General features: G+C 37.8%; 2 protein-coding genes across 2 annotated transcripts in view; one reads left to right on the plus strand and one right to left on the minus strand.

Moving 5' to 3' along the window:
* Positions 1–23,092, plus strand: part of LOC141485058 (NFX1-type zinc finger-containing protein 1-like) — a 62,352-nt gene that overhangs the window by 983 nt on the left and 38,277 nt on the right. Inside the window, exons 2-6 of the mRNA XM_074180999.1 lie at positions 3,652–4,428; positions 10,421–11,598; positions 16,263–16,327; positions 16,382–16,622; positions 22,050–22,235. Coding sequence (XP_074037100.1) covers positions 3,652–4,428; positions 10,421–11,598; positions 16,263–16,327; positions 16,382–16,622; positions 22,050–22,235 — 2,447 coding nt within the window. The remainder of the gene's footprint in view (positions 1–3,651; positions 4,429–10,420; positions 11,599–16,262; positions 16,328–16,381; positions 16,623–22,049; positions 22,236–23,092) is intronic.
* On the minus strand, positions 5,309–6,607 carry LOC141485071 (uncharacterized). Its single transcript, XM_074181030.1, has 3 exons — positions 5,866–6,607; positions 5,622–5,807; positions 5,309–5,552 (listed from the first exon to the last, which is right to left on the minus strand). The coding sequence occupies exons 1-3, from the start codon at positions 6,047–6,049 to the stop codon at positions 5,362–5,364; spliced, it is 561 nt and encodes a 186-aa protein (XP_074037131.1). The 5' UTR covers positions 6,050–6,607; the 3' UTR covers positions 5,309–5,361.

Consider the following 23,092-nt stretch of genomic DNA (forward strand, 5'->3'; position numbering starts at 1 on the left):
TGGCCTCCATTCTCCTGAATACACATCGGGCACCGTTTGAAGAAAGGAAACCGAATTTTTTGGAAGGCATCTGACGACACTGATTTGCACTTTCATTGATTCGATACCTCAGTTGTTATTCGCTGATTATTTCAACAGAATAAACGTCTCCTTTTATAAAATCCCAGAAGCGTAAGTCGATAGGGTTAAGATCTAGACTTCTGGCTGGCCAAACCTCTTCCAATTCACTTCCGAAAAGATATTCCCTAACTGGAGCTGGAACTCCATCTTGTAAAGACAACATATTTTGACGTATTCCTGAATTCACCTCCTCTAAGTATTCTGGCAATTTTTCTTTGCAAGAACTGTAAGTAATTTGCAGCGTTCAATTTATTTGAAAGGAATGCTGGTCCTACTGAATTATTATTCACAATGCCCGCCCAAATATTGACTCAAAAAGTATTTTGGTTTTCTTCTGCCCATATATGTGCATTAAGGTGATTCGTAATGCCATTTCTATTGAAGGTAGCTTCATCGGCAAATAAAATATAAATAAATGAACTGATGATGCAAAATGCATTTATGTGGAAATTTGTTTGTGCTATTTGCTAGGATGTTTTTTTATTTATTTGATTTGAATAATTGATGATTGCGGTTAGATAACATTTGAACTGACTACATAACAAAATGGATATGATCGTAGTTTCTCGTCTTAATTTCTTCATATATACGATAAGTGGCACAGTGGTCTCCTCAAAAGCGTTCTGGTTTAAACAAGTGTCCGAGATTATTTCGGACTGTTTGAGGTTTTTTGCTTGTACACATCATGTCTTGCGCTGTTTCCAAAGAGTTTCGGGTGTTAGAACCAGAACAAACCTATAAACTATTGTAACAGAAAGTTTGATTTTTCTCAACACTCTCAAAATGCACAATAATCGAAGCTTCATGAATAGTTTGTAGTAGATGAACAAGGCGGATTCTGGCCCACTTCAAGGTCGAGCGTCGTTGGTAAGTATTTCAGAGAGAAACTTTTGTGAGTGGAAGAGAGAAACGTGTGACGTCATCGACTCAGGATGGAACGAGTATCGTAGCGATTCAAGCATGGAACTCGGTCTCCTTGGGACTCCGCATCACCCCTCGGTTGAAACTGTTACTTTCAATATCTTACTTGGTGTAGAGGCTAAGGACAATGTCTACCGCGCGGACGATCCCGGTTCGAATCTCATAACTATCTTTTTTTAATTAAAATCACGTGACTGGAACGAGGGTATACAGTACATTTCTTTAATGTCCCCCCCCCTTTCATTTTTTCAACTCAACCCAAAAAATAGAAATTTGGGATAATTAAATTAATGCATGAATACTTTATTTTGGAGTGAAATTGACAGATGAAACTTTCTAGATAGCGACTGGGCGCCATCTGAAAAAAAAAATAGATGGAAAGGGGTGTCTTATGACACATCTTTTTGAAGCTCCTGACAAATGCTTCACAACCCTAAAATATAATGTCTATATCTTCAATTACTACAAAATGGCGGAACTTTTAATAATTGCCTGAATACATTGACATTTAATTACATAATATGAACTTCTTGACATATGAACACCCCCTCCGATATTTCACGCCTAACATTTTCGAACACAGTAACGTCAGTATATCTACAAATATTTATTATTCTCTGCCGTATATCCAATATTGAAGCAGGTTCAGTTTCGTACACCTTTTGCCGCAAATAGCCCCATAAAAAAGTCCAATGTTGTCAAATCTGGCGAGCGGGCTGGCCATTCTGTAGGACCTCGACGGCCAATCCAACGACCTGGAAAAGTAGTATCCAAATATTTTCTTACTTGTCTGGAGTAATGTGGTGGTGCTCCATCTTGGTGGAATACAATATCCATATCGAATTTATTAGGATTCGCTTCGACGATTTCATTGATGAGACGATCAACAGCATATTCAAATACAATTACCCTGTTGAATTTTGATCAATAAATAGATGTCCTACAATACGGTTTTCCAATATTTTTGTCCAAACGTTAATTTTTTCTGGATATTGGGTATGTGTTTCCCGGAAAACGTGAGGGTTGGTGTCACTCCAATAACGGCCATTTTGTCTGTGAACATTGCCGTTTAAAAAAATGTACATTCGTCACTAAAACAAATATTGTGGAGATAGGTAGGATGCCTTGCAATGGTTTCTGTCATGATTTCGCAGAATTCTGTTCTTCGATCAGGGTCATCTTCAGTTAATTGGTATACCATTTTAATTTTGTATAGATGATACATATTCCTCTTCAAAACTCTCCACACAGCAGAAGGAGACACCTCACAAACATTCGCGACGGAATAAGTAGACTGTTCAGGATTTACTACCATCTCACCAATTATTTGCAGTTGCTGTTCTTCCGGAATGGACGGATGACCTGGGGGCTTTTTGTTATGTACACTACCGGTAGTTGTGAATTTGGTTACAAGTTCCTTCAAATATTTTCTATAGATAGGACAATTCGGAAAACTTTCATTGAAAATCCTTTTGGTTTCGTGAAAGTTACGCGTCGCACCGTAAATAAAATCGCTTCAATTTTTTTTTCCAATGGACGAGAATTGACCATTTTAGAGATTGTTGACGTGGTACCCTTCTACTAGTAAAACCGAAAACTGAATGAGAATATTCTAACTGAACAATGATGTTCATTGTCGTACTTAAATTTTTTGTCGTTTTTATAAACAAGAAATAACTTAACAAACCTTATCGGGTTGTTGGAATTCAAATTGAATTCAAAAAGAAAAAGATAAACCATTCTAGCTTCTGCAGATCCGAGCTCAAATGCAGTTACTCGTATTGCATAACATCCAGAGGAGAGCTTCGATTTCAAAGTATCTACATGTTTGTTGAACTTTAAATTATTGTCAATGAACAAGCCAAGGGATTTAGAAGTTAGTATGTTGTCAGTTTGAATATTATTTAGATGTACGGCTGGGATCTGGCAAGCTCAAGAGATTTGAGTCAAACCAGTCTTTCACTTCCGTGATGTCATTCTCAAAAACTTCACACAACGTATGGTTATTAGGAGCATGCAATAAAATTGTAGTATCATCAGCAAATAAAGTAAATTTTCCTTGGATGTTGCTTTATTCACTCAGTTTAAGGCAGAACGCTCGATTTTCACTTCTTATCTCCAATCCGTTTTAGTAATCACACGGTAAAAAGTAATACCTCGTTAGTCTATAACTTGCCCAAGTTTCGACTTCTGAGGGTTGTCGTTCGTAGGGGTGTGATAGCTGGTTAACGGAAAAAACATATTTTTTTTTTTAGTTTTTTTAAACACTAATCATCTTGTCAGAATCGGGTTTATACAAAATTGTTTGCTCATCACTTATTATTTCATTGTTATATATTTGAACTGCAAACAGTTCAATGTACTGATAAGGTTGCAGTAATAAATAATTAGGACCGTTTCTATACGTAGAATTGTTGAAAAGACAATTGAAAATAACATGAATTTGGTAAACTATTTGAAATGTAAAATATGTGACTTAAATCTTTATTTCACAGGCATAAAACCAGCAGACCTCGGTCAAAAAAAACCAGAAAATAGCTTTCACACAGTTATCTCCATTACCTCATTATTTTTTACTCGAATTTAATTCTTTTCTTTGCTCTCTTTCAGCTTTCGGGGAATCTTTCACGGCCCGAAATAGTCGTAGAGCCAACTATGCCCGTCCCAGAGACAGCTTCAACAACGGAGAAACCAACAGACCGCCAACCAACGCTTACAAACCATGGCGAGAAACAGTTGACTTCTCTAGCCCGACTTTCTTGAGGAACACCCTTAAAAATAACGACTGTGAAGACATTCTAACTCTTATTACGAAACATACCCAAAAATATACGGACGCTTTGGAAAACCTCAATGACTCCAACACCCTCGTCCTTATCGTAGAACTGAACGCGAAGCTATGCGAATCCACCTTCGTGGCGAACAAATTCAAAATACTGAAGCTGACTCTGAGCGACAGCTTCATGAACGAGTTGAACGGATACGTGTCTACGTTGATATTGAAAGACGAAGCCGGCGACGACCTCTTCAACAGTTTCGAGCAGTTTTTGCACAACTTGCTCGCCATATTCAACGACGCCATAAACCTAATGCCTTCGGGATGTTGGAGGAGCTTGCAAAGTACGACGAAGCTGATCGAAATCAACGTTTTGTTGATCGAGAAAGAAAGAAAAGTACAATTCTCTGACGAACTGAAAGAGAAGTTGGTTAGGACCAAAGAGAGCCTTGAGAAGGCAGAGAAGAGATTTTCGAAACGATCGAAGACTACAAATGACGAGGAGGAGGAAGCTGAGCCTGAAGATGACTTCCGATTCATGGATTTGTATCCTTCCGTGCAGGAATTGGTGACGCCCGAACGTAACTTCGTCAGGAAAAATGTTGTATCTGGTTCGTCATTTTTTATTTATGTCGATCAATATTTGATAATTTACGTGAAACATACACTGGGCTATTCAAATTCGTTTCTGTATATGGAGATTTCGTAAACGATAAGAGATAGAGTGTCAGTTAAATTGTAGCAAAGTCGTGTATTTTAGAGACCTATTCAATGATGTAAAGTAATCGAATATAGCTCTTTTGGTTCTGGAGATATACGGGAAAAACCAAAAAATCCCAAATTATATTCTTTATTCGCAGACATATTGAAAATCTGTCCAAATTTTGCTTTTGGCGCTTGATGTGGGCTATCAGAATATGTCCATGAATCTTTTATACAGGGTGTCATCTGACTTGGGCCACCCCATCTTTGAATTTTTAAATACGGACCTGTATTTTTTGTTGTAGTTTTTGGATCGTAGACGTTCACTTCATACTGAGAAATAAAATTATATTTTATATTTCGGGATTTTTCGGTAATATTCCATTATAATTGTGTGAATGGGGATGATTTCGGAAAACCTCCGGCAGAGTGCGCTGAGTGTTTGTCACATTGGTCATTAGCTGTCAAAGTTTCCACCGTTATTTATCGATTTATTTGAAAGTTTCTTATTTAAATTGCTTGCAATTCAAGATGTATTCTACATAGCGTATTGCTCAGTTGAAGGAGGAGTTGCAGAGGAGACATGCAACCCTAGGAGGGAAGAAAGCTGATCTAGTGGAAAGGTTCATAATTTTGCATATTTGAACAACTCTCTCATTATAAAGACAGTTTTTTGCATCCAATTTGCTCCCAAGAAATATATTAATGAATAAAAACCACATATTTTGTGTTTTTTTCACTAATAATCAATGAACATTATTCTAACCTCAAAAAGTTTTAAGGTTCAATTTTGTTTTCAGATTAGAGGCTTATGGTAGACATTTCAATTTCGAGAATATCCCTCAAGAGAGACCTGTATAATAAAGAACAAATTTTTTGTTCATTAGAAATTCATCTTTGGAAAATAATCTGAATAAAGTTGGTGTTTGTGTGGACTGGCTGATTAGGTGGCTTTCCTTATCAGGATTATCTTCCTCGGGATGGAAAGTAACTTCTGAGGCAATTTCTTGTTGGAGGTCTAGATAATTTATATCTGAAAATCAAATGGAATATAGTGGTGGTTGAGCAGTCAATATAATAAATTCATTTATTGGATACTTACCATTTAGAGGAAGCTGGTTATCTTTATCTTGGAAAATTTCAGATGTTTCACTATTAGCTGGCTTCAAATCACGTTTAGCATTCCTCTTTTCTAATCTCAACAACCGTGGACTGATAGAATTCGAAGTACAGCGAAATATGGAAGGTACAGCTGATTTTTCAAAAAATTTTCTTTGGAGTGAAAATCCTATAAAATTTTATAAAATTAATATCACATATAAGTAAGTAGAATGAATGCTACTTACCAGTTGTCTTTGAAGTAGTCTCAAAATCAGAATCTTTGAAATGTTCACCACATAACCTAGAATGATCAGTACATTTGAACTTTACTATCCTCAAAGATTTTTCCCATTTTCTTCTCATAACAGTAACTTCAGGAAACTTATAAACTCCCATTTCTTTGCACCCGAAAGAAGCACAACGACCCATTTCTCTGACACAAATGTTCCCATATAACCAACGTATCTTTTGATGACAAACACTTAGCGCCCTCTATATACAACAAATTGACAGTTTGCTTCCCCATTATTCCCTTTAAAATTACGGCCCTGGAAATTGGTTGACTGAGTTGAATAAAAACATAATAGCAACTTTCACGTCTATCTATGTATCGTAGAGTTTTTCGAAAGTTTTTTTTATTTTTAGGTACCTATTCATAATTTTTCCATTGCTCTGAGCGTTTTCTACAATGAACTTAGAATAAGAAAACCTTTTATGATTATTTGAAACATATCTACATCAAAAATATATTATATGTTGAATTTCACTAGTTCAGACTTCCATTGTCTACTATATAAAATGATTTGAAATCCCTGGAACAACTAAAAAAGAAGAATTAAAAATGAATAGCTGAAAATAACAATTATATTAAGCAAAATAAACCTGAAATTAAATAATAGTGAAATAAAATACAAGTAAAAATAGAACAATTGAATAAATAAAAATAAAGAAATGAAAAAAGAAAATAAAAATAAAAAGTTGAGAGATTCCAAGTCACGTTAGTTCAGTTTCGATTGTTAGTATCTACAATCGTCTTGGGTGATGACTGAACTGATTCCTCCGAGAGATGACTATTTATAGGTCGTTGGAGTACTTTCACTTATCCCCGCTTTCCATTTTCCGCTTCACTGGTTCCGTGGGAGATGACCGTTTGGCGGGAGTTGGCCATTTTTCGCTTGATGATGGGTTTCCATATGTTGCGTATTTCTACGCTGGCTTGGTTGAATACGTTGTTGGACAACATGTATGCGGCTTCCTTGAATTTTCTCCTAAACCAATGTTCCTCTCTATGCAAGATCTCAGCTTGGGACCACTCGATGTTGTGTTGATGGGTCCAAGCATGGTCTGCTATTCCTGATTTGCTGGTTTCCCCTCGCTGTGTGTGTTTCTTGTGCTCGGCAATGCCAACATTCAATGGCCTTTTAGTTTCACCAATATAGGACTTTTCGCACTCACAGGGTATCCGGTAAATGCAATTCTTGGAATCGCAGTCCCCGTTTGGTGGCCTGGTTTTCGTGAGGCTACGAGGCTCCTGCTGTCTTTTAGCCAAAGTCTTTTCTACCATCGCTTTGGAGTAGCCATTCCGTTGAAGATCATTTTTGATGATGTCTAGTTCCTTTTCGAGACCTTTCTTCGTATTACAGAGCCCAAAAACACGGTCTAATAGAGTCTTGATGATTCCTCTTTTAGTCGATTGATGGTGGTTGGATTCGTGGTTCAGATACTGTCCCGTATGAGTGGGTTTTCGGTATACAGATGTTTCCCACTTAGTGTCCTGTTCACCAAAACGTCTAAGAATGGCAATTCGTTGTGGATTTCCTTCTTCATTGTGAAAGTGATGGAATGTCTCACGCTGTTGATGTGTTTCAGGAAGGCGTCTAGTTCAGTATTCCCATGGTTCCATATTATGAAGGTGTCATCAACATATCTCAACCAGACTCGAGGTTTCTTGTGGGCTTCTTCAATGGCCAAAGTTTCAAACCACTACATATATATGTTGGCTATGGCTGGTGAAAGTGGCGATCTCAAGTGGGAAACATCTGTATACCGAAAACCCACTCATACGGGACAGTATCTGAACCACGAATCCAACCACCATCAATCGACTAAAAGAGGAATCATCAAGACTCTATTAGACCGAGCTTTTGGGCTCTGTAATACGAAGGAAGGTCTCGAAAAGGAACTAGACATCATCAAAAATGATCTTCAACGGAATGGCTACTCCAAAGTTATGGTAGAAAAGACTTTGGCTAAAAGACAGCAGGAGCCTCGCAAGGAAGAGAAGCCGTCACAACCAGTGCTTGCACTTCCCTACATCAGAGGATTATCGAAGAGGATAAGAAGAATTGGTTCCAAGTACAACATCAGAACCTTCTTCAGATCTGGTAACACTATCCGTAGCAGCCTCACGAAAACCAGACCACCAAACGCGGATTGCGATTCCAAGAATTGCATTTACCGGATACCCTGTGAGTGCGGAAAATCCTATATTGGTGAAACTAAGAGGCCATTGAATGTTCGCATTGCCGAGCACAAGAAACACACACAGCGAGGGGAAACCAGCAAATCAGGAATAGCAGACCATGTTTGGACCCATCAACATAACATCGAGTGGTCCCAAGCTGAGATCTTGCACAAAGAGGAACATTGGTTTTGGGGAAAATTCAAGGAAGCCGCATACATGTTGTCCAACAACGAATTCAGCCAAGGCAAGCGTAGAAATACGCAACATATGGAAACCCATCATCAAGCGAAAAATGGCCAACTCCCGCCAAACGGTCATCTCCCACGGAACCAGTGAAGCGGAAAATGGAAAGCGGGGACAAGTGAAAGTACTCGAATGACCTATAAATAGTCATCTCTCGGAGAAATCAGTCCAGTCATCACCCGAAGGCGATTGTAGATACTAACAATCGAAACGTCGTGAACTAACGTGACTTGGAATCTCTCCACTTTTTATTTTTATTTTCTTTTTTCATTTCTTTATTTTTATTTATTCAATTGTTCTATTTTTACTTGTATTTTATTTCACTATTATTTCATTTCAGGTTTATTTTGCTTAATATAATTGTTATTTTCAGCTATTCATTTTTAATTATTCTTTTTTTAGTTGTTTCAGGGATTTCAAATCATTTTATATAGTAGACAATGGAAGTCCGAATTAGTGAAATTCATCATGAAACATTGTCAATCACCTTAAAACATAATGTTCTTCGTTTAGCAGAAGCATATGCGTATTAAAGATCGGTACAGCAGTAGCAGTGAAAAAAGTCTTTCATTGATTTGGGACATTTTTCAATGCTCAAAAAATAATCCTTTAACGGCTGGTTCATTTTCAAAACTCTCTCCAAAGCAGGCATCAGTGCTAGCCAGCGAGATTTGCTGTAGCCGAGCATTTCAGCTTCAGCGCAAAATTCCTTTAGAGATTCAACTCCAACCGTATAAATATAAAAAAATTAATATATTTTTACAATAATGCTTTCGTAATCTAAAAGTAGGCCGTCTACAGCAGATTTTATAGCATTGTGAATTATACGGGCTCGACATCTGATACCTATCAATGGTTTTCTTAAAGATGATTTTAGAAAACGGGACTATTTTACGTCCCAGATCATTATTTGGGGACAACGGGATAGATAGTCGGCTGTTGCTGACCGCGGGGTGAGTGGCGGGGGATCACTGTCTTTCTCTTATGGGTGTTTGACAGTCCCCCGGTGCAGACCACACGACACTCACCCAGTAAAGTTATCGGTCAACCACCCAATCCCGCGCCTGCGGGTAACAGGCGGTGGCCGGTTTCAAGCTAGATCTGTGGGAGAGGTGTCTCGCAAGAGCCCTCGACGGTTACTCATCCAACGCTGGAAAGGTAACTTTCCTAACATGAGTGCCCCTCGTGGTAACGTAAGGGTATGCGGTGCAGACCACACGGCGTACACCCAAAAGTTGTTGATGAACCGCCCTATCCCGCACCTACACGGGTAATGGGCGCGACATCTTCGACATATGATGTGTGGTAGAGGATGCTCGAAAGAGTCCTCGACGGTTACTCATCAAACGTTGGAAAGGGAACTTTCCTAACATGAGTTCTAGGGGGGAGGTGAGTGCCCGCTCGCGGCTGGAGGCTAGTGAGCCTCATCTCCAACTGGCGTTGGCCTCTTAGGGGCAGCGGCTCCACTAGCGGGTAAAGGGATACAGGGTTGCGGTAATCCATTCATGGGTGCATTGCAGCCCCATATCGAGGTACTGGACGGCTTATGCTATTCCGTGATCCTCGCCTGCTTCTGTACGGATCCGAGCGTTCGAGGTGTCGGGGCTCGCGGTCCTTCCGGGCTCTAGTATCCGAGTCTAGTCTTGGAGGGCACCAAGGCAGACGCTTGAGGTGTCGGACCCCGGTTGGACGGAGCTACTAGTATCCGAGCTTAGGACCCCGACCGGCCACTTCCGGGACCATATTCCCAACTGATTTGGCGGGGGCAGGTGTGCGACGCGAGCACTCTCTGGCGAAAGAAGAGCTTAGTTAACTTGTACGAACGTTCGGTCGAACGCTGCCGATGGTCCTGTCTCTTGGTTAGCCACACTAAGTAGATGTAAGGAGGCAGCTCCGGGTTCGGTGAGCGGGAGGAAGCCCCGCGAAATCCTGTTGGTGTGGGGTGAGGGGCAGTACCCGCAAGGATTTCCCGAAAATCCACCCCTCCACACCCGATCACATCCAACGACAGGGTGCGTCTGGGGGGTCTAACCGGCCCCCCAGGCCCCCCGGTGCGGTCGTAACTATGACTCTATATCGAATTTTATTTTCAGGTTCATATAAAAGCGTTGGCCAATACCTGGACGTCCAGTTTCGTCTCCTCAGGGAAGATTTTCTGAATCCAATTCGTGAAGATGTGTGTGACTTCTTGAATAACGTCAATCGCAGGTTATTCAACATCAAAATTTTCGAGGAGGTGGTATTCACAGGACAAGACTTCAACAGAGATGATATTTGCTATAATCTCGAAGTTACCGTCAACAAAAAGACGTTGGAAAGTTTGTCCAGGAATAATAACTCCAAAAGGCTCATTCCAGGAACCTTATTGATATTCTCTGACGATGATTTCAGGACAATATTTTGCGGAACAGTAGTGAAGTCTTTACGAGTAAAATCAAGAATGGCGCAAGATTTTCTCGTTCTAACTGCTAGTTTCAAAAACCACCTTCCCGCCACCCAGAAAAAGTACCGGATGATAGAGTGTGTCAGTTACTTCGAACCATATTACCAAGTACTCAGTGCCTTGCAAAAGTTACCCCATCATCACTTACCTATGAGTAAATACATTCTCGAAGTACAAACTTCCGTTAGTTTACCGCAATATCGCCGTAGACCAGATGACAGTTCCTTACTATTTCTTAATCAGTCACAAGCTGAAGCTTTGCGAGGAGCTCTCAACGAAGAATTCGTTGTCGTACAAGGTCCCCCGGGTACTGGTAAAACTTTCCTCGGATTGCAAATAGTACAGCAACTCCTCTTGAATTCATTTGATTGGAAACGATTGGGTCCCATATTGATTGTTTGCTTCACAAACCACGCCTTGGACCAGTTTCTAGAAGGGGTATCAAATTTTACTGATGAGATTGTGAGGTTAGGTTCGCAGTCTCAAAGCAGAACAATGTCTCAATACTCCATTTACGAGATGAGAAAACGGATGAGCCAGCAGAATGATTCAGAAGATGAATATTCTTTTTACGATGGGGCAATATTGTTCGAAGAAAAAAAAGGAGAGAAAAAAAAAAATAGTTTGATGAAACATTTACATTGGTCTCTAAGTAGTTTTGAGAAATCTATAAATAACTGCAAGGCAATGATTTCCAGTTGTCGAATGAAATGGGTGTTGCTACTTCCTGGTTTTCTAAGCAAGCATGCTCCAATGTTCAGAGAGACCTGTTTTCAGTATTTTGAGGACCACGAGTTCTTAGGCTGGTTATTTGAAGATTTGACCGTGGTAAGTTGAATACTTAATATACAGGGTCCTGCAGCGGTATTCCATATCTCAATTTAGGAAACAGATAGAAATCTGAATTTCTATAATATTACCTCATTGCACGAGCTCGACAAAATAAAAATATTGGCGGTCACACAGGGTGTTCAGTTTTTTCTGGGCGAATCCCAACTGAGTTTTTTCAAATAGCAACCTATATTTTTATTACTTTTTCAGTTTCTACATAGAAAAAAAAATTTAAGTATATCTTCTCTTCGAAAATATTGACTCGGGATTTAGGTGTATATTTTGACTTTAAAATGGCATTTGCCAATCACATAAACAAAAAAGTTTCCGAAGCCAATAAAATGCTAGGATTTATCACACGAAATTGTCAAAACTTCACAAACATAAACGCCTTGAAGATATTATATTTCTCATATGTCAGATCCAAACTTGAATAGTGCTCAATTATTTGGAGCCCCCACTATTTCTATCATGAGTACTCAATTGAAAAAGTTCAAAGAAAATTTTTGAAATTGTTGTACTTCAAAAACACTGAAATTTATCCAGCTAGTGGTTCTGACCACTATAGTCTTCTCAATCACTTTCAATTAATTTCTTTAGAAAAAAGGAAAAGATGTGCTTCAATAACCTTTTTGCATAAACTACTGCACAGCCAAGTAGACTGTCATTTGCTCCTGTCAGAACTGAACTTCTTAAACTGTTTTTTCTTTTTTGTGTTGTGAGAGAGGCAGTTATTATAATCACTCTTACCAAGTAGCGCAATGAATAGTTATGCCATCAGTTTTTTTCTTTTGTTTTAGTTTTCTTTCTTTGGTTTTCTATTCGATGTTATATATCATTGTCATGTTATATTCATATAGCATGTCAAGAATGAACATGATTTGTTAATTTATTTTATCTATTATCAGTACTGATGTATTTAATTATGTCCTGTAATTGGGTGTTACCTGTTAGGCAATAAATGATATTATTATTATATCTAGCAAGACAGGTTTTTTTCCAATAGTCGTCACTCAGAATATTTGAAATTATAAAGTTGTGCCAAGTCCAATTATATTTTTTTTTGGTCAAATATTCTACAGTGGAAACTCTCTCAAACGATATATCTGAAGTCGACCTGTGATATACAGGGTATGAAAAACCGCTTGCCACATATTGTAAATGAAAATTTGCAGAATCTTCCTCATTTTAAATGGATTCTACAAATTTCATTAAGTATTTCCTATGGCTAGGTGCAATATTTTTTCTTAAATAAGCATTTTTTTTTTCGAAAAATGGTCGTTCTTCCTATTTCTACGCCATAAACTCAATGTCCATTTGACCACTGATAAGAATAATACAAAAGATATCTTGTTTCAATTTGGTACATTATAGCGTGTCCAAACAAATATTTTTTTACGAAATAAATGTTTGTACCTATCACATTTTCCTAAATGGAAAATTATTTTTTTCATTGGATACAGAATTTTTCCCATAAATCGTGCAATATCAAACCAAACAAAATTAAATGAAAAAACATTATGAATATTACTAATTTTTTATTTTTATGTTATGGTGTTTATTCATGAATTCAGGGCTTAAATTCTAGATCTTTAAATTTGTCAACTGACAAACTACAAAACTAAAAAAGGAAGAGTTTAATGAAGCATTCGTTATTCTAAGTCGCATATTTTCGGAAGAGGCTGGTGGTTCGCTGGCTCGAAGTAAACCATATTTTTTATGTGTCCCTATAAGAAAAAATCCACTTTTGTTAAATCTGGTGATCTAGCGGGCCACCGTACAGGCCCATTCCGCCCAATACATTTGTTGGGAAATACTTCATTTAGATGTTCTCTCACTTCTGCCGAATAGTGAGCAGGTGCACATACATTTTTTGGACAAGGAAAGATCATCGCTAACACCGCACCACAGTAAACCCCCTCACTTGTATGGACTACCCAAAATCCACAAGAAGGACGTTCCGCTTAGACCGATCATCAGCTCCAGAGATTCGGCTACTCAAAAATTGTCTAGATTTTCACTTCCCTTAATACAACCATTACAAGGAAAAACATCGTCTTTTGTGAAGAATTCAAAGCATTTTGTCGATCTACTAGGGTCAATTGAGGTCACACAGGAAGATCAATTAATTAGTTTCGACGTGGAAAGCCTTTACACCAACGTTCCGGTCGAAGAAGCACTCTCCTAAAAGAGAGAACGAATCAACCTATAGAAGTAATTATAGAATTGAAAGGGTTATATTTTTGGGAGTGATTAATTTTTTGGAAAGAAAGTTATTGGCCTTCTACTGTATGTATCAGATGGAGTAGTAGGAAGCCAAAAACTTTCTTTCCAAAATAATTATAGAAATACTAGGATGTTGTGTACAAAACTGTTATTTCCAACTGAAGGACGAATTCTTTACACCAGATGAGGGACTGCCAATGGGATCGCCACTTTCACTAGTCATAGCCAACATCTATATGGAGTGGTTTTAAACTCTGGCCATTGAGGAAGCCCACAAGAAACCTCGAGTCTGGTTGAGATATGTTGACGACACCTTCATAATATGGAACCATGGGAATACTGAACTAGACACCTTCCTGAAACACATCAACAGCGTTAGACCTTCCATCAATTTCACAATGGAGAAGGAAATCCACAACGAATTGCCATTTTTAGATGTTTTGGTGAAGAGGATCGACACTAAGTGGGAAACATCTGTATACCGAAAATCCACTCATACGGGACAGTATCTGAACCACGAATCCAACCACCATTAATCGACTAAAAGAGGAATCATCAAGACTCTATTAGACCGTGCTTTTGGGCTCTGTAATACGAAGGAAGGTCTCGAGAAGGAACTAGACATCATCAAAAATGATCTTCAACGGAATGGCTACTCCAAAGCGAGGGTAGAAAAGACTTTGGCTAAAATACAGCAGGAGCCTCGCAAGGAAGAGAAGCTGTCACAACTAGTGCTTCCACTTTTCTACATCAGAGGATTATCGGAGAGGATAAGAAGAATTGGTTCCAAGTACAACATCAGAACCTGCTTCAGATCCGGTAACACTATCCGTAGCAGCCTCACGAAAACCAGGGGAAACCAGCAAATCAGGAATAGCAGACCATGTTTAGACCCATCAACACAACATCGAGTGGTCCCAAGCTGAGATCTTGTACTGAGAGGAACATTGATTTAGGAGAAATTTCAAGGAAGCCGCATACATGTTGTCCAACAACGTATTCAGCCAAGCCAGCGTAGAAATACGCAACATATGGAACCAGTGAAGCGGAAAATGGAAAGCGGGGATAAGTGAAAGTACTCGAACGACCTATAAATAGTCATCTCTCGGAGGAATCAGTCCAGTCATCACCCGAAGACGATTGTAGATACTAACAATCGAAACGTCGTGAACTAACGTGACTTGGAATCTCTCCACTTTTAATTTTTATTTTCTTTTTTCATTTCTTTATTTTCATTTATTCAATTGTTCTATTTTTACTTGTATTTTATTTCACTATTATTTAATTTCAGGTTTATTTTGCTTAATATAATTGTTATTTTCAACTATTCATTTTTAATTCTTCTTTTTTAGTTGGTTCAGGGATTTCAAATCATTTTATATAGTAGAAAATGGAAGTCCAAACTAGTGAAATTCAAAATAAAGAGTTGTCATTTTTAGAAAAAAAAAATAAGAAAAACTATAGAACACGCTATAATGTACAAAATTGAAACAAGATATCTTTCGTACATTCTTATCAGTCGTCAAAGGGATTACGCTTTGAAAAAAGTCTTTCATCGAGTTTATGGCGTAGAAATAAGAAGAACGACCCTTTTTCGAAAAAAACGCCTATTTAAGAAAAACTATTGAACCTAGCCATAGGGAATATTTAATGAAATTTGTAGAGGTTTCGTTGTCGCTCTTTATGGATCAATAATATACAGTTTTTTACATTTAAAATAAGGAAGATTCGGCAAGTTTTTATTTACAATATGTGGCAAGCGGTTTTTCATACCCTGTAGAATATTTGACAAAAAAAAATTCAATTGGATTCGGCACAACTTTATAATTTCAAATATTCTGAGCGACGAATATTGGAAAAAAAAACCTATCATGCTAGACATCTCGAGAACCGTCAATATTTTCGAAGTGAAGATATACATACAGTGTTTTTTATTTTCTATGTAGAAACCGAAAAGGCGATAAAAAATATAAGTTGCTTTTTAAAAAAAACATTGTTGGATCCCAACTGTGTTTTTTGCCCAGAATAAATTGAACAACCTGTGTGACCGCCAATATTTTTATTTTGTCGAGCTCGAGTAATGAGGTAATAGTATAGAAATTCAGATTCCTATCTGTTTCCTAAATAGAGATATGGAACACCGCGCCATTGTTGCAGGACCCTGTATATAGATGTGCCGCTTATAATATGTGACTATTAAGAATTGATATTTCGTATAATTTCTATGCCGTATACATTCTCGTGTATCCATATGTATATCATGTATTACTCTTATAAACATTTTTTGAATTGTTTCAATCTTAAGGATAATGTTTCATCTGCTCGTCTCAGATCCAAAAAGTTTAACTTCAGTGGAACATTTAAAATCCGTTCAACATCTAAAATATCCCCTACGGGCCAGGATTTCGACAATTATTCATTTAATATTCTTTCAGGAAAAGGCAGCAGATGGCAGAAGTGACTACGACAATTTCGTTGAATTCTACTTCAACTATTTGGAGTGAGTGTTCTAAATTGCTACATATATACAAGCTGCAGTAACTTCTATTTACAGTGATTTTGAAACCATTGTTCTCGATGAGTGTGTGGAATTTGATGTGTTCGAATCGGCCAGGAAACGCATCAAAAGAAACATAACCGCCAATAAAGAGTACAGAAGAACATGTGAACATTTACATGCGGTCGGGGATTTGCCTATAGAAGACCTACACTTGATCTTCGAGGAATGTGATGCGTACGCCAAAGATTTGGAAGAAGACCTCAAAATTGCCGATAGAAAAATTCGTATTGTCGAGGTACTATCCCAAGTAGTAGCACGCTAAAATTACGTTGCTGATACGAATTATTTTTCATCGGATGACTGAATGATATCTCCTGATGATCGTTAAAAGTTTAATTTTCAATATTTTCAAATACTTCTGAAAGTTTTCAATATTCTTCACTGACTCGAACTGATTTTAATATACATAATTTATACATCTTTACAATATTTTGAAATACATAATGAAAAGGTACAATTTGAAGATTTTCAGATCTTTGAAATATTTTTAACTATTCAAACGAAGTTCTTATGAATTTGTTTATTATTTTTGGACAGTGTGACAAAATTATCAGCAGAACATGTAGAAAGTTCAATGAAATGTATCCGAATCTACCGCCAATGAACCTCAAGAAATTTATACGAATTCAGAACAATTTCAATGCATTTGGATCAACTTTAAAAGCACCAAGAAACTTGCCTCGATCCGTAACTTTCGAAGACAACCAGATTAATGTCTTAGCATATTTTCACGCATTTCCCGAGTCATCGATAAGAAGTGCTGAAGAAGATTTGGGTATAAAATATTCATCGGTTCAAAGAATCTTGCGAAGACATAAAATGCATGATTATAAATTCACCAAAATTCAAGCAATGAAGCCTCAAGATCCTCAACAGAGAGTAGAATTTTGTGAAATGTTGTTGACACGCATTCAAGAAGATCCACTTTTTTTAAATAAAATTATTTGGACTGATGAATCGAAATTTTCGAGAGAAGGGATTTTCAATAGAAAAAATCGTCATTATTGGTCCAGTGAAAATCCTTACGTCACAAAAGAAGCCGGATTTCAAGAAAAATTTAGTTTTAATGTCTTCTGCATGTTGATGGACAACAAATTGAGGTACGTGATATACGAGGAGTCATTAACATCCAGAAGCTACCTGAATATTTTGGAGAATACTGTAGACAGTTTCGTGGATAATCTGCCACTCGAAGATTATCGAAACTGTTGGTACCAACTAGACGGAGCTCCTGCACATTGCACAAGAGAAGTGAGCGCAGAACTGGATAGACTATCTATTTGACGATCGGTGGATGAGGCGCTTGGGACCATGGAATTGGCCAGCGAGATCACCCGATCTTAATCCATTAGATTTTTATTTGTGGGGAATGTTTAAAGAAAAAAGTTTACAAAATACCCGTGCGTTCGAGAGATGAATTGTTAGAAAGGTATGCCCAAACATTTGAATATTTGCATCCCAATGAAATCAGATCTGCCACCACGAAAGCAGTCAACACCCGCATTTTAAAGTGCTTGGAAGTGAACGGCCAGCGATTCGAACATATTTTGAAATATTCCACATGATTGTTTTACTTTTTTATAATTATTCATATCAATATTTCCAATTTCAAGTTTCTTGGTGCTTTTTTAAAGTTTATCCAAACATATTGAAATTGTTCTGAATTCGTATAAATTTCTTGAGGTTCATTGGCGGTAGATTCGGATACATTTCATTGAACTTTCTACATGTTCTGCTGATAATTTTGTCACACTGTCACACTTCGTTTGAATAGTTTTGTTCCATCGTTTTGAAGGTATTTGCAACTTCTGAAGTGACGAAAATGTCGATATTATTAGGAGAATGTCACAACGCTACTGTCAAATAGTAATCATGGCCTGCTTACCAAATACCGAATGGAAATACCATTCTGAAGGGACATTTTCACAAATAAATGTTCATAAGTCCGAAACTTGACTAGTTAGGTATAGGTATGATATACATAGAAAAAAAACAAATTTCAGTACCTTTCCGAATTTTCAATATTATACAGGGTGTTCCATTTAAAATAATCAAATTTCAGCAACTTTTTCAAGCAAACGAAAATACTGTATTTTTTTACCACCCTGTATTGAAGTAACGGAGATTAGGCTGACGTGTGGGAAGTGTCCAAGTATCACCTAACTCCAAACCAAATTTCGATATCATAGTACTTCTTAACTAAAAGATATCGGCATTTTTAGAAGTCATGATTTTCGAAGAAAAAAATTGAAATTAATTTTTATTTCGAAAACGGTAACAGATAGGTATAGGGAAATATCAAGAAAAGTTGTCGGGCAATTGTTGGAGATTCCAAAAATAATATTATATACAGAGTGTTCCATTTGAAAAATCAAAGTTGCTACTGCTTTCTAATAGAAGCGGCAACACCGCATTGTCGAAAATATTTTAGTTGGCTAGAGCATGTCCGAATATGCCCTCCATTAAATTTTCAAAGTGATCCGTTGTCTGGTTCACCAGAAAAGTCTAATGTGCCATCCACCGTGAATCAGCCTGTATTTTTTATGAATTTTTGGGTCGATTTTCATGAAAATTTTGCACCATTTGTTTGAAGGTGATTGACAATGTTTCATGATGAATTTCACTAGTTCGGACTTCCATTGTCTACTATATAAAATGATTTGGAATCCCTGAAACCACCATAAAAGAAGAATTGAAAATGAATAGCTGAAAATAACAATTATATTAACCAAAATAAACCTGAAATGAAATAATAGTGAAATAAAATACAAGTAAAAATAGAACAAATAAATAAATAAAAATGAAGAAATGAAAAAAGAAAATAAAAATAATAAAAAGTGGAGAGATTTCAAGTCAAGTTAGTTCACGACGTTTCGATTGTTAGTATCTACTATTTTCAATTCTTCTTTTTTAGTGGTTTCAGGGAGTTTAAATCATTTTATATAGTAGACAATGGAAGTCCGAACTATTGAAATTCATCATGAAACATTGTCAATCACCTTCAAACAAACGTTGAATACCCGGTACGGACCCGGAGCCAGCGACTTATTCCGAGGATATGAGAAAACTATGGTCAAGCTTACAAAGGAAGAAACTCACCTCAGTTTTCTGTGCAGAGCGAGAGACAACAACATCATCCCCAAAGGTTTTCTGCTGAAATCGCCAATCCCAGGAGAGAGAGCTAAACGCATATTGGAACGCGCCAGTCGAGCACTGATGAGGTCTCAAATCAATTATCACCGTTGGAAGAGGTCAACTTTGTTGCAGGATGCCACGGAACGATTTGAAGAGATAAGAAGAGAGACATTGGAAGATGATCATGGACCAATCTTTGCCAAGATTGAAAGCACGTGCTTGAAGATCCGCCAAGACATGGAGAATACCCACAACAGAAAGTGGGGGAAGTTAGTGAGGAAACAATGCCCAAACACAGACCGAAAACAGGACAACTATGAAGCAGCCAACGACATCAACATGAGTTCCCGCCCGCTCGCGGGAATAGAGGAATCCTTGTTGAGAAAAGGCCTAAATTTCGCCATTACGCCATCATCTGTGCCCACTTTGGAGATAATTACTGCAGTGGAATCCACCAGTTCTCTTACTGACCAGACCGAGGCAGAAGAGTTCAGATGGAAATAGAGAACAGCTGGATCGAGAACCAGTTCTAACATGTAACATCAGCAATGAAGAACGTAAAGCTCTGAACGGCCTACGTATAGACAACACCATCAAGATCCTACCTGCAGATAAAGGAAACGCTACTGTGGTAATGAACAGAAGATCGAAGAGGTTCTTCAGAAGGGACGATACACAAAGATTGTACGGGATCCTACTGCATCAATCGAAAGGAAGTTGTACCAGATTTCGAAAAAACACCAAGTCTATTTTTCGGACAAGGAAAGATCATCGCTAACACCGCACCACAGTTAACCCCCTCACTTGTATGGACTACCCAAAATCCACAAGAAGGACGTTCCGCTTAGACAGATCATCAGCTCCAGAGATGCGGCTACTCAAAAATTGTCTAGATTTTCACTTCCCTTAATACAACCATTACAAGGAAAAACATCGTCTTTTGTGAAGAATTCAAAGCATTTTGTCGAACTACTAGGGTCAATTGAGGTCACACAGGAAGATCAATTAATTAGTTTCGACGTGGAAAGCGTTTACACCAACGTTCCGGTCGAAGAAGCACTCCAAATCATACAGAGAAAGCTATCCGAAGACTGGAACCTGGAAGAGAGAACAAATCTACCTATAGAAGTAATCATGGAATTACTAGGATGCTGTGTACGAAACTGTTATTTCCAACTGAAGGACGAATTCTTTACACAAGATGAGGGACTGCCAATGGGATCGCCACTTTCACCAGTCATTGCCAACATATATATGGAGTGGTTTGAAACTCTGGCCATTGAAGAAGCCCACAAGAAACCTCGAGTCTGGTTGAGATATGTTGACGACACCTTCATAATATGGAACCATGGGAGTACTGAACTAGACGCCTTCCTGAGACACATCAACAGCGTGAGACCTTCCATCAACTTCACAATGAAGAAGGAAATCCACAACGAATTGCCATTCTATACGTTTTGGTGAAGAAGACAGACACTAAGTGGGAAACATCTTTATATCGAAAACCCACTCATACGGGACAATATCTGAACCACGAATCCAACCACCATCAATCGACTAAAAGAAGAATCATCAAGACTCTATTAGACCGTGCTTTTGGGCTCTGTAATACGAAGGAAGGTCTCGAGAAGGAACTAGACATCATCAAAAATGATCTTCAACGGAATGGCTACTCCAAAGCGATGGTAGAAAAGACTTTGGCTAGAAGACAGCAGGAGCCTCGCAAGGAAAAGAAGCCGTCACAACCAGTGCTTGCACTTCCTTATATCAGAGGATTATCGGAGAGGATAAGAAGAATTGGTTCCAAGTACAACTTCAGATCCGGTAACACTATCCGTAGTAGCCTCACGAAAACCAGACCACCAAACGCGGACTGCGATGCCAAGAATTGCATTTACCGGATACCCTGTGAGTGCGGAAAATCCTATATTGGTGAAAATAAGAGGCCATTGATTGTTCGCAATGCCGAGCACAAGAAACACACACAGCGAGGGGAAACCAGCAAATCCATCAACACAACATCGAGTGGTCCCAAGCTGAGATCTTGCACAGAGAGGAACATTGGTTTAGGAGAAAATTCAAGGAAGCCGCATACATGTTGTCCAACAACGTATTCAGCCAAGCCAGCGTAGAAATACGCAACATATGGAAACCCATCATCAAGCGAAAAATGGCCAACTCCCGCCAAAACGGTCATCTCACACGGAACCAGTGAAGCGGAAAGTGGAAAGCGGGGATAAGTGAAAGTACTCGAACGACCTATAAATAGGCATATCTCGGAGGAATCAGTCCAGTCATCATCCGAAGACGATTGTAGATACTAAAAATCGAAACGTCGTGAACTAACGTGACTTGGAATCTCTCCACTTTTAATTTTTGTTTTCTTTTTTCATTTCTTTATTTTTATTTATTCTAACTAATCAAACTACCAAACTGAAATTCTTTGTTATTGTGCAACTTACCTATAGTATTATAACTGAATATATGATAAATCTCAATGAAAACTCGTCAATTACTCTTTTTTCAGGAATATTTATCAACCAAACAAGATCCTCCTCCGGAGAATATCAGTTACGATAAACCCTTCGATTTGCCTCCCAAAGTGAGGTGGCAGCTGTACAATTCTTGGGTGGGAGAAGTTATACACAGTTTTGAACAAATTATGAACAGACGTTTGGTTGACTATAGACTCACCTTCAAAGCCCTACAAGAGGTAAATACCTTTTTTGGTGTCAGGAGTGTGGTACGAAACATACGTATGTGATATAATCAATTTCACTGAAAAAATCATTTGTGGTAGAACGTCACGAAGTTTGAGAGCAATGAAAGATGTAAAATAGCGATATTTTTTCTGATGAAATATGAGACTCCTCTATTCATTAGGTTTGTTCCAACCTTGAGTCACAAACAGATTTCCAACTGTTTGTAAATCGTTGACAACGCGCATGTCTGGTAAATATTGGTTTCTGATTAATTTGAAATTTCTGATTGGAACAGCTGATAGTTCAACTGAAGTTTGGCATGGAATTTCAACATAACCTTTAAAAATAATTTGGGAAAGAAAGTTTTTGGCTTTCTACTACTCCATCTTAATGCAAAAAAAAGGGGATGAGGGAATCTTCCAAAGAAAGGAAGGATTAATCAATTTGAAAATAAGTAACTCTATACATTGGATGTGTAGATCATGCAAAGAAGTAACTTTCAGACACAAACTGAAAGAATGTCCTCCTGAAACAGCTACTTTCATATAAACATTGAATTACACGAAAGAAAAAAAAATATTTCGAAACAAATACTTCTATATGAACACTGAATTATACAGAAGATACTTTTCTCTACTCAGTTTGTATTTCAAACATTCCACAACGAATGTCACTCCTAAAAATATAACCCCTTCAATTCTTTAATAATAAATCTAATCAAGTGTATTTCTGGAGAGTAAAAGAAGGTTGCAGTATTTTATATCTCTATTCTTTTTACTTATCAACATGGAACTGGGAGGTCACCGCAATAATTAATTTGTGTATTTAAAGATGTTCATATTATAGGTTCACTTAAAGAATTCCCAAT

This window comes from Leptinotarsa decemlineata, unplaced genomic scaffold (genome assembly GCF_025532065.1).
Source record: "Leptinotarsa decemlineata unplaced genomic scaffold, Ldec_3_MD MMD2_P_RNA_scaffold_2, whole genome shotgun sequence".
Lineage (NCBI taxonomy): Eukaryota > Metazoa > Arthropoda > Insecta > Coleoptera > Chrysomelidae > Leptinotarsa > Leptinotarsa decemlineata.

Bases quoted from the DNA above. Each gene is read 5' to 3' on its own strand.
- LOC141485071 (XM_074181030.1), bottom strand. From the start codon at position 6,049: ATGGGTCGTTGTGCTTCTTTCGGGTGCAAAGAAATGGGAGTTTATAAG. The intron at 5,808-5,865 runs GTAAGTAGCATT...AAAATTTTATAG, and splicing joins GACTACTTCAAAGACAACTG to GATTTTCACTCCAAAGAAAA. The intron at 5,553-5,621 runs GTAAGTATCCAA...TTTGATTTTCAG, and splicing joins TAACCAGCTTCCTCTAAATG to ATATAAATTATCTAGACCTC.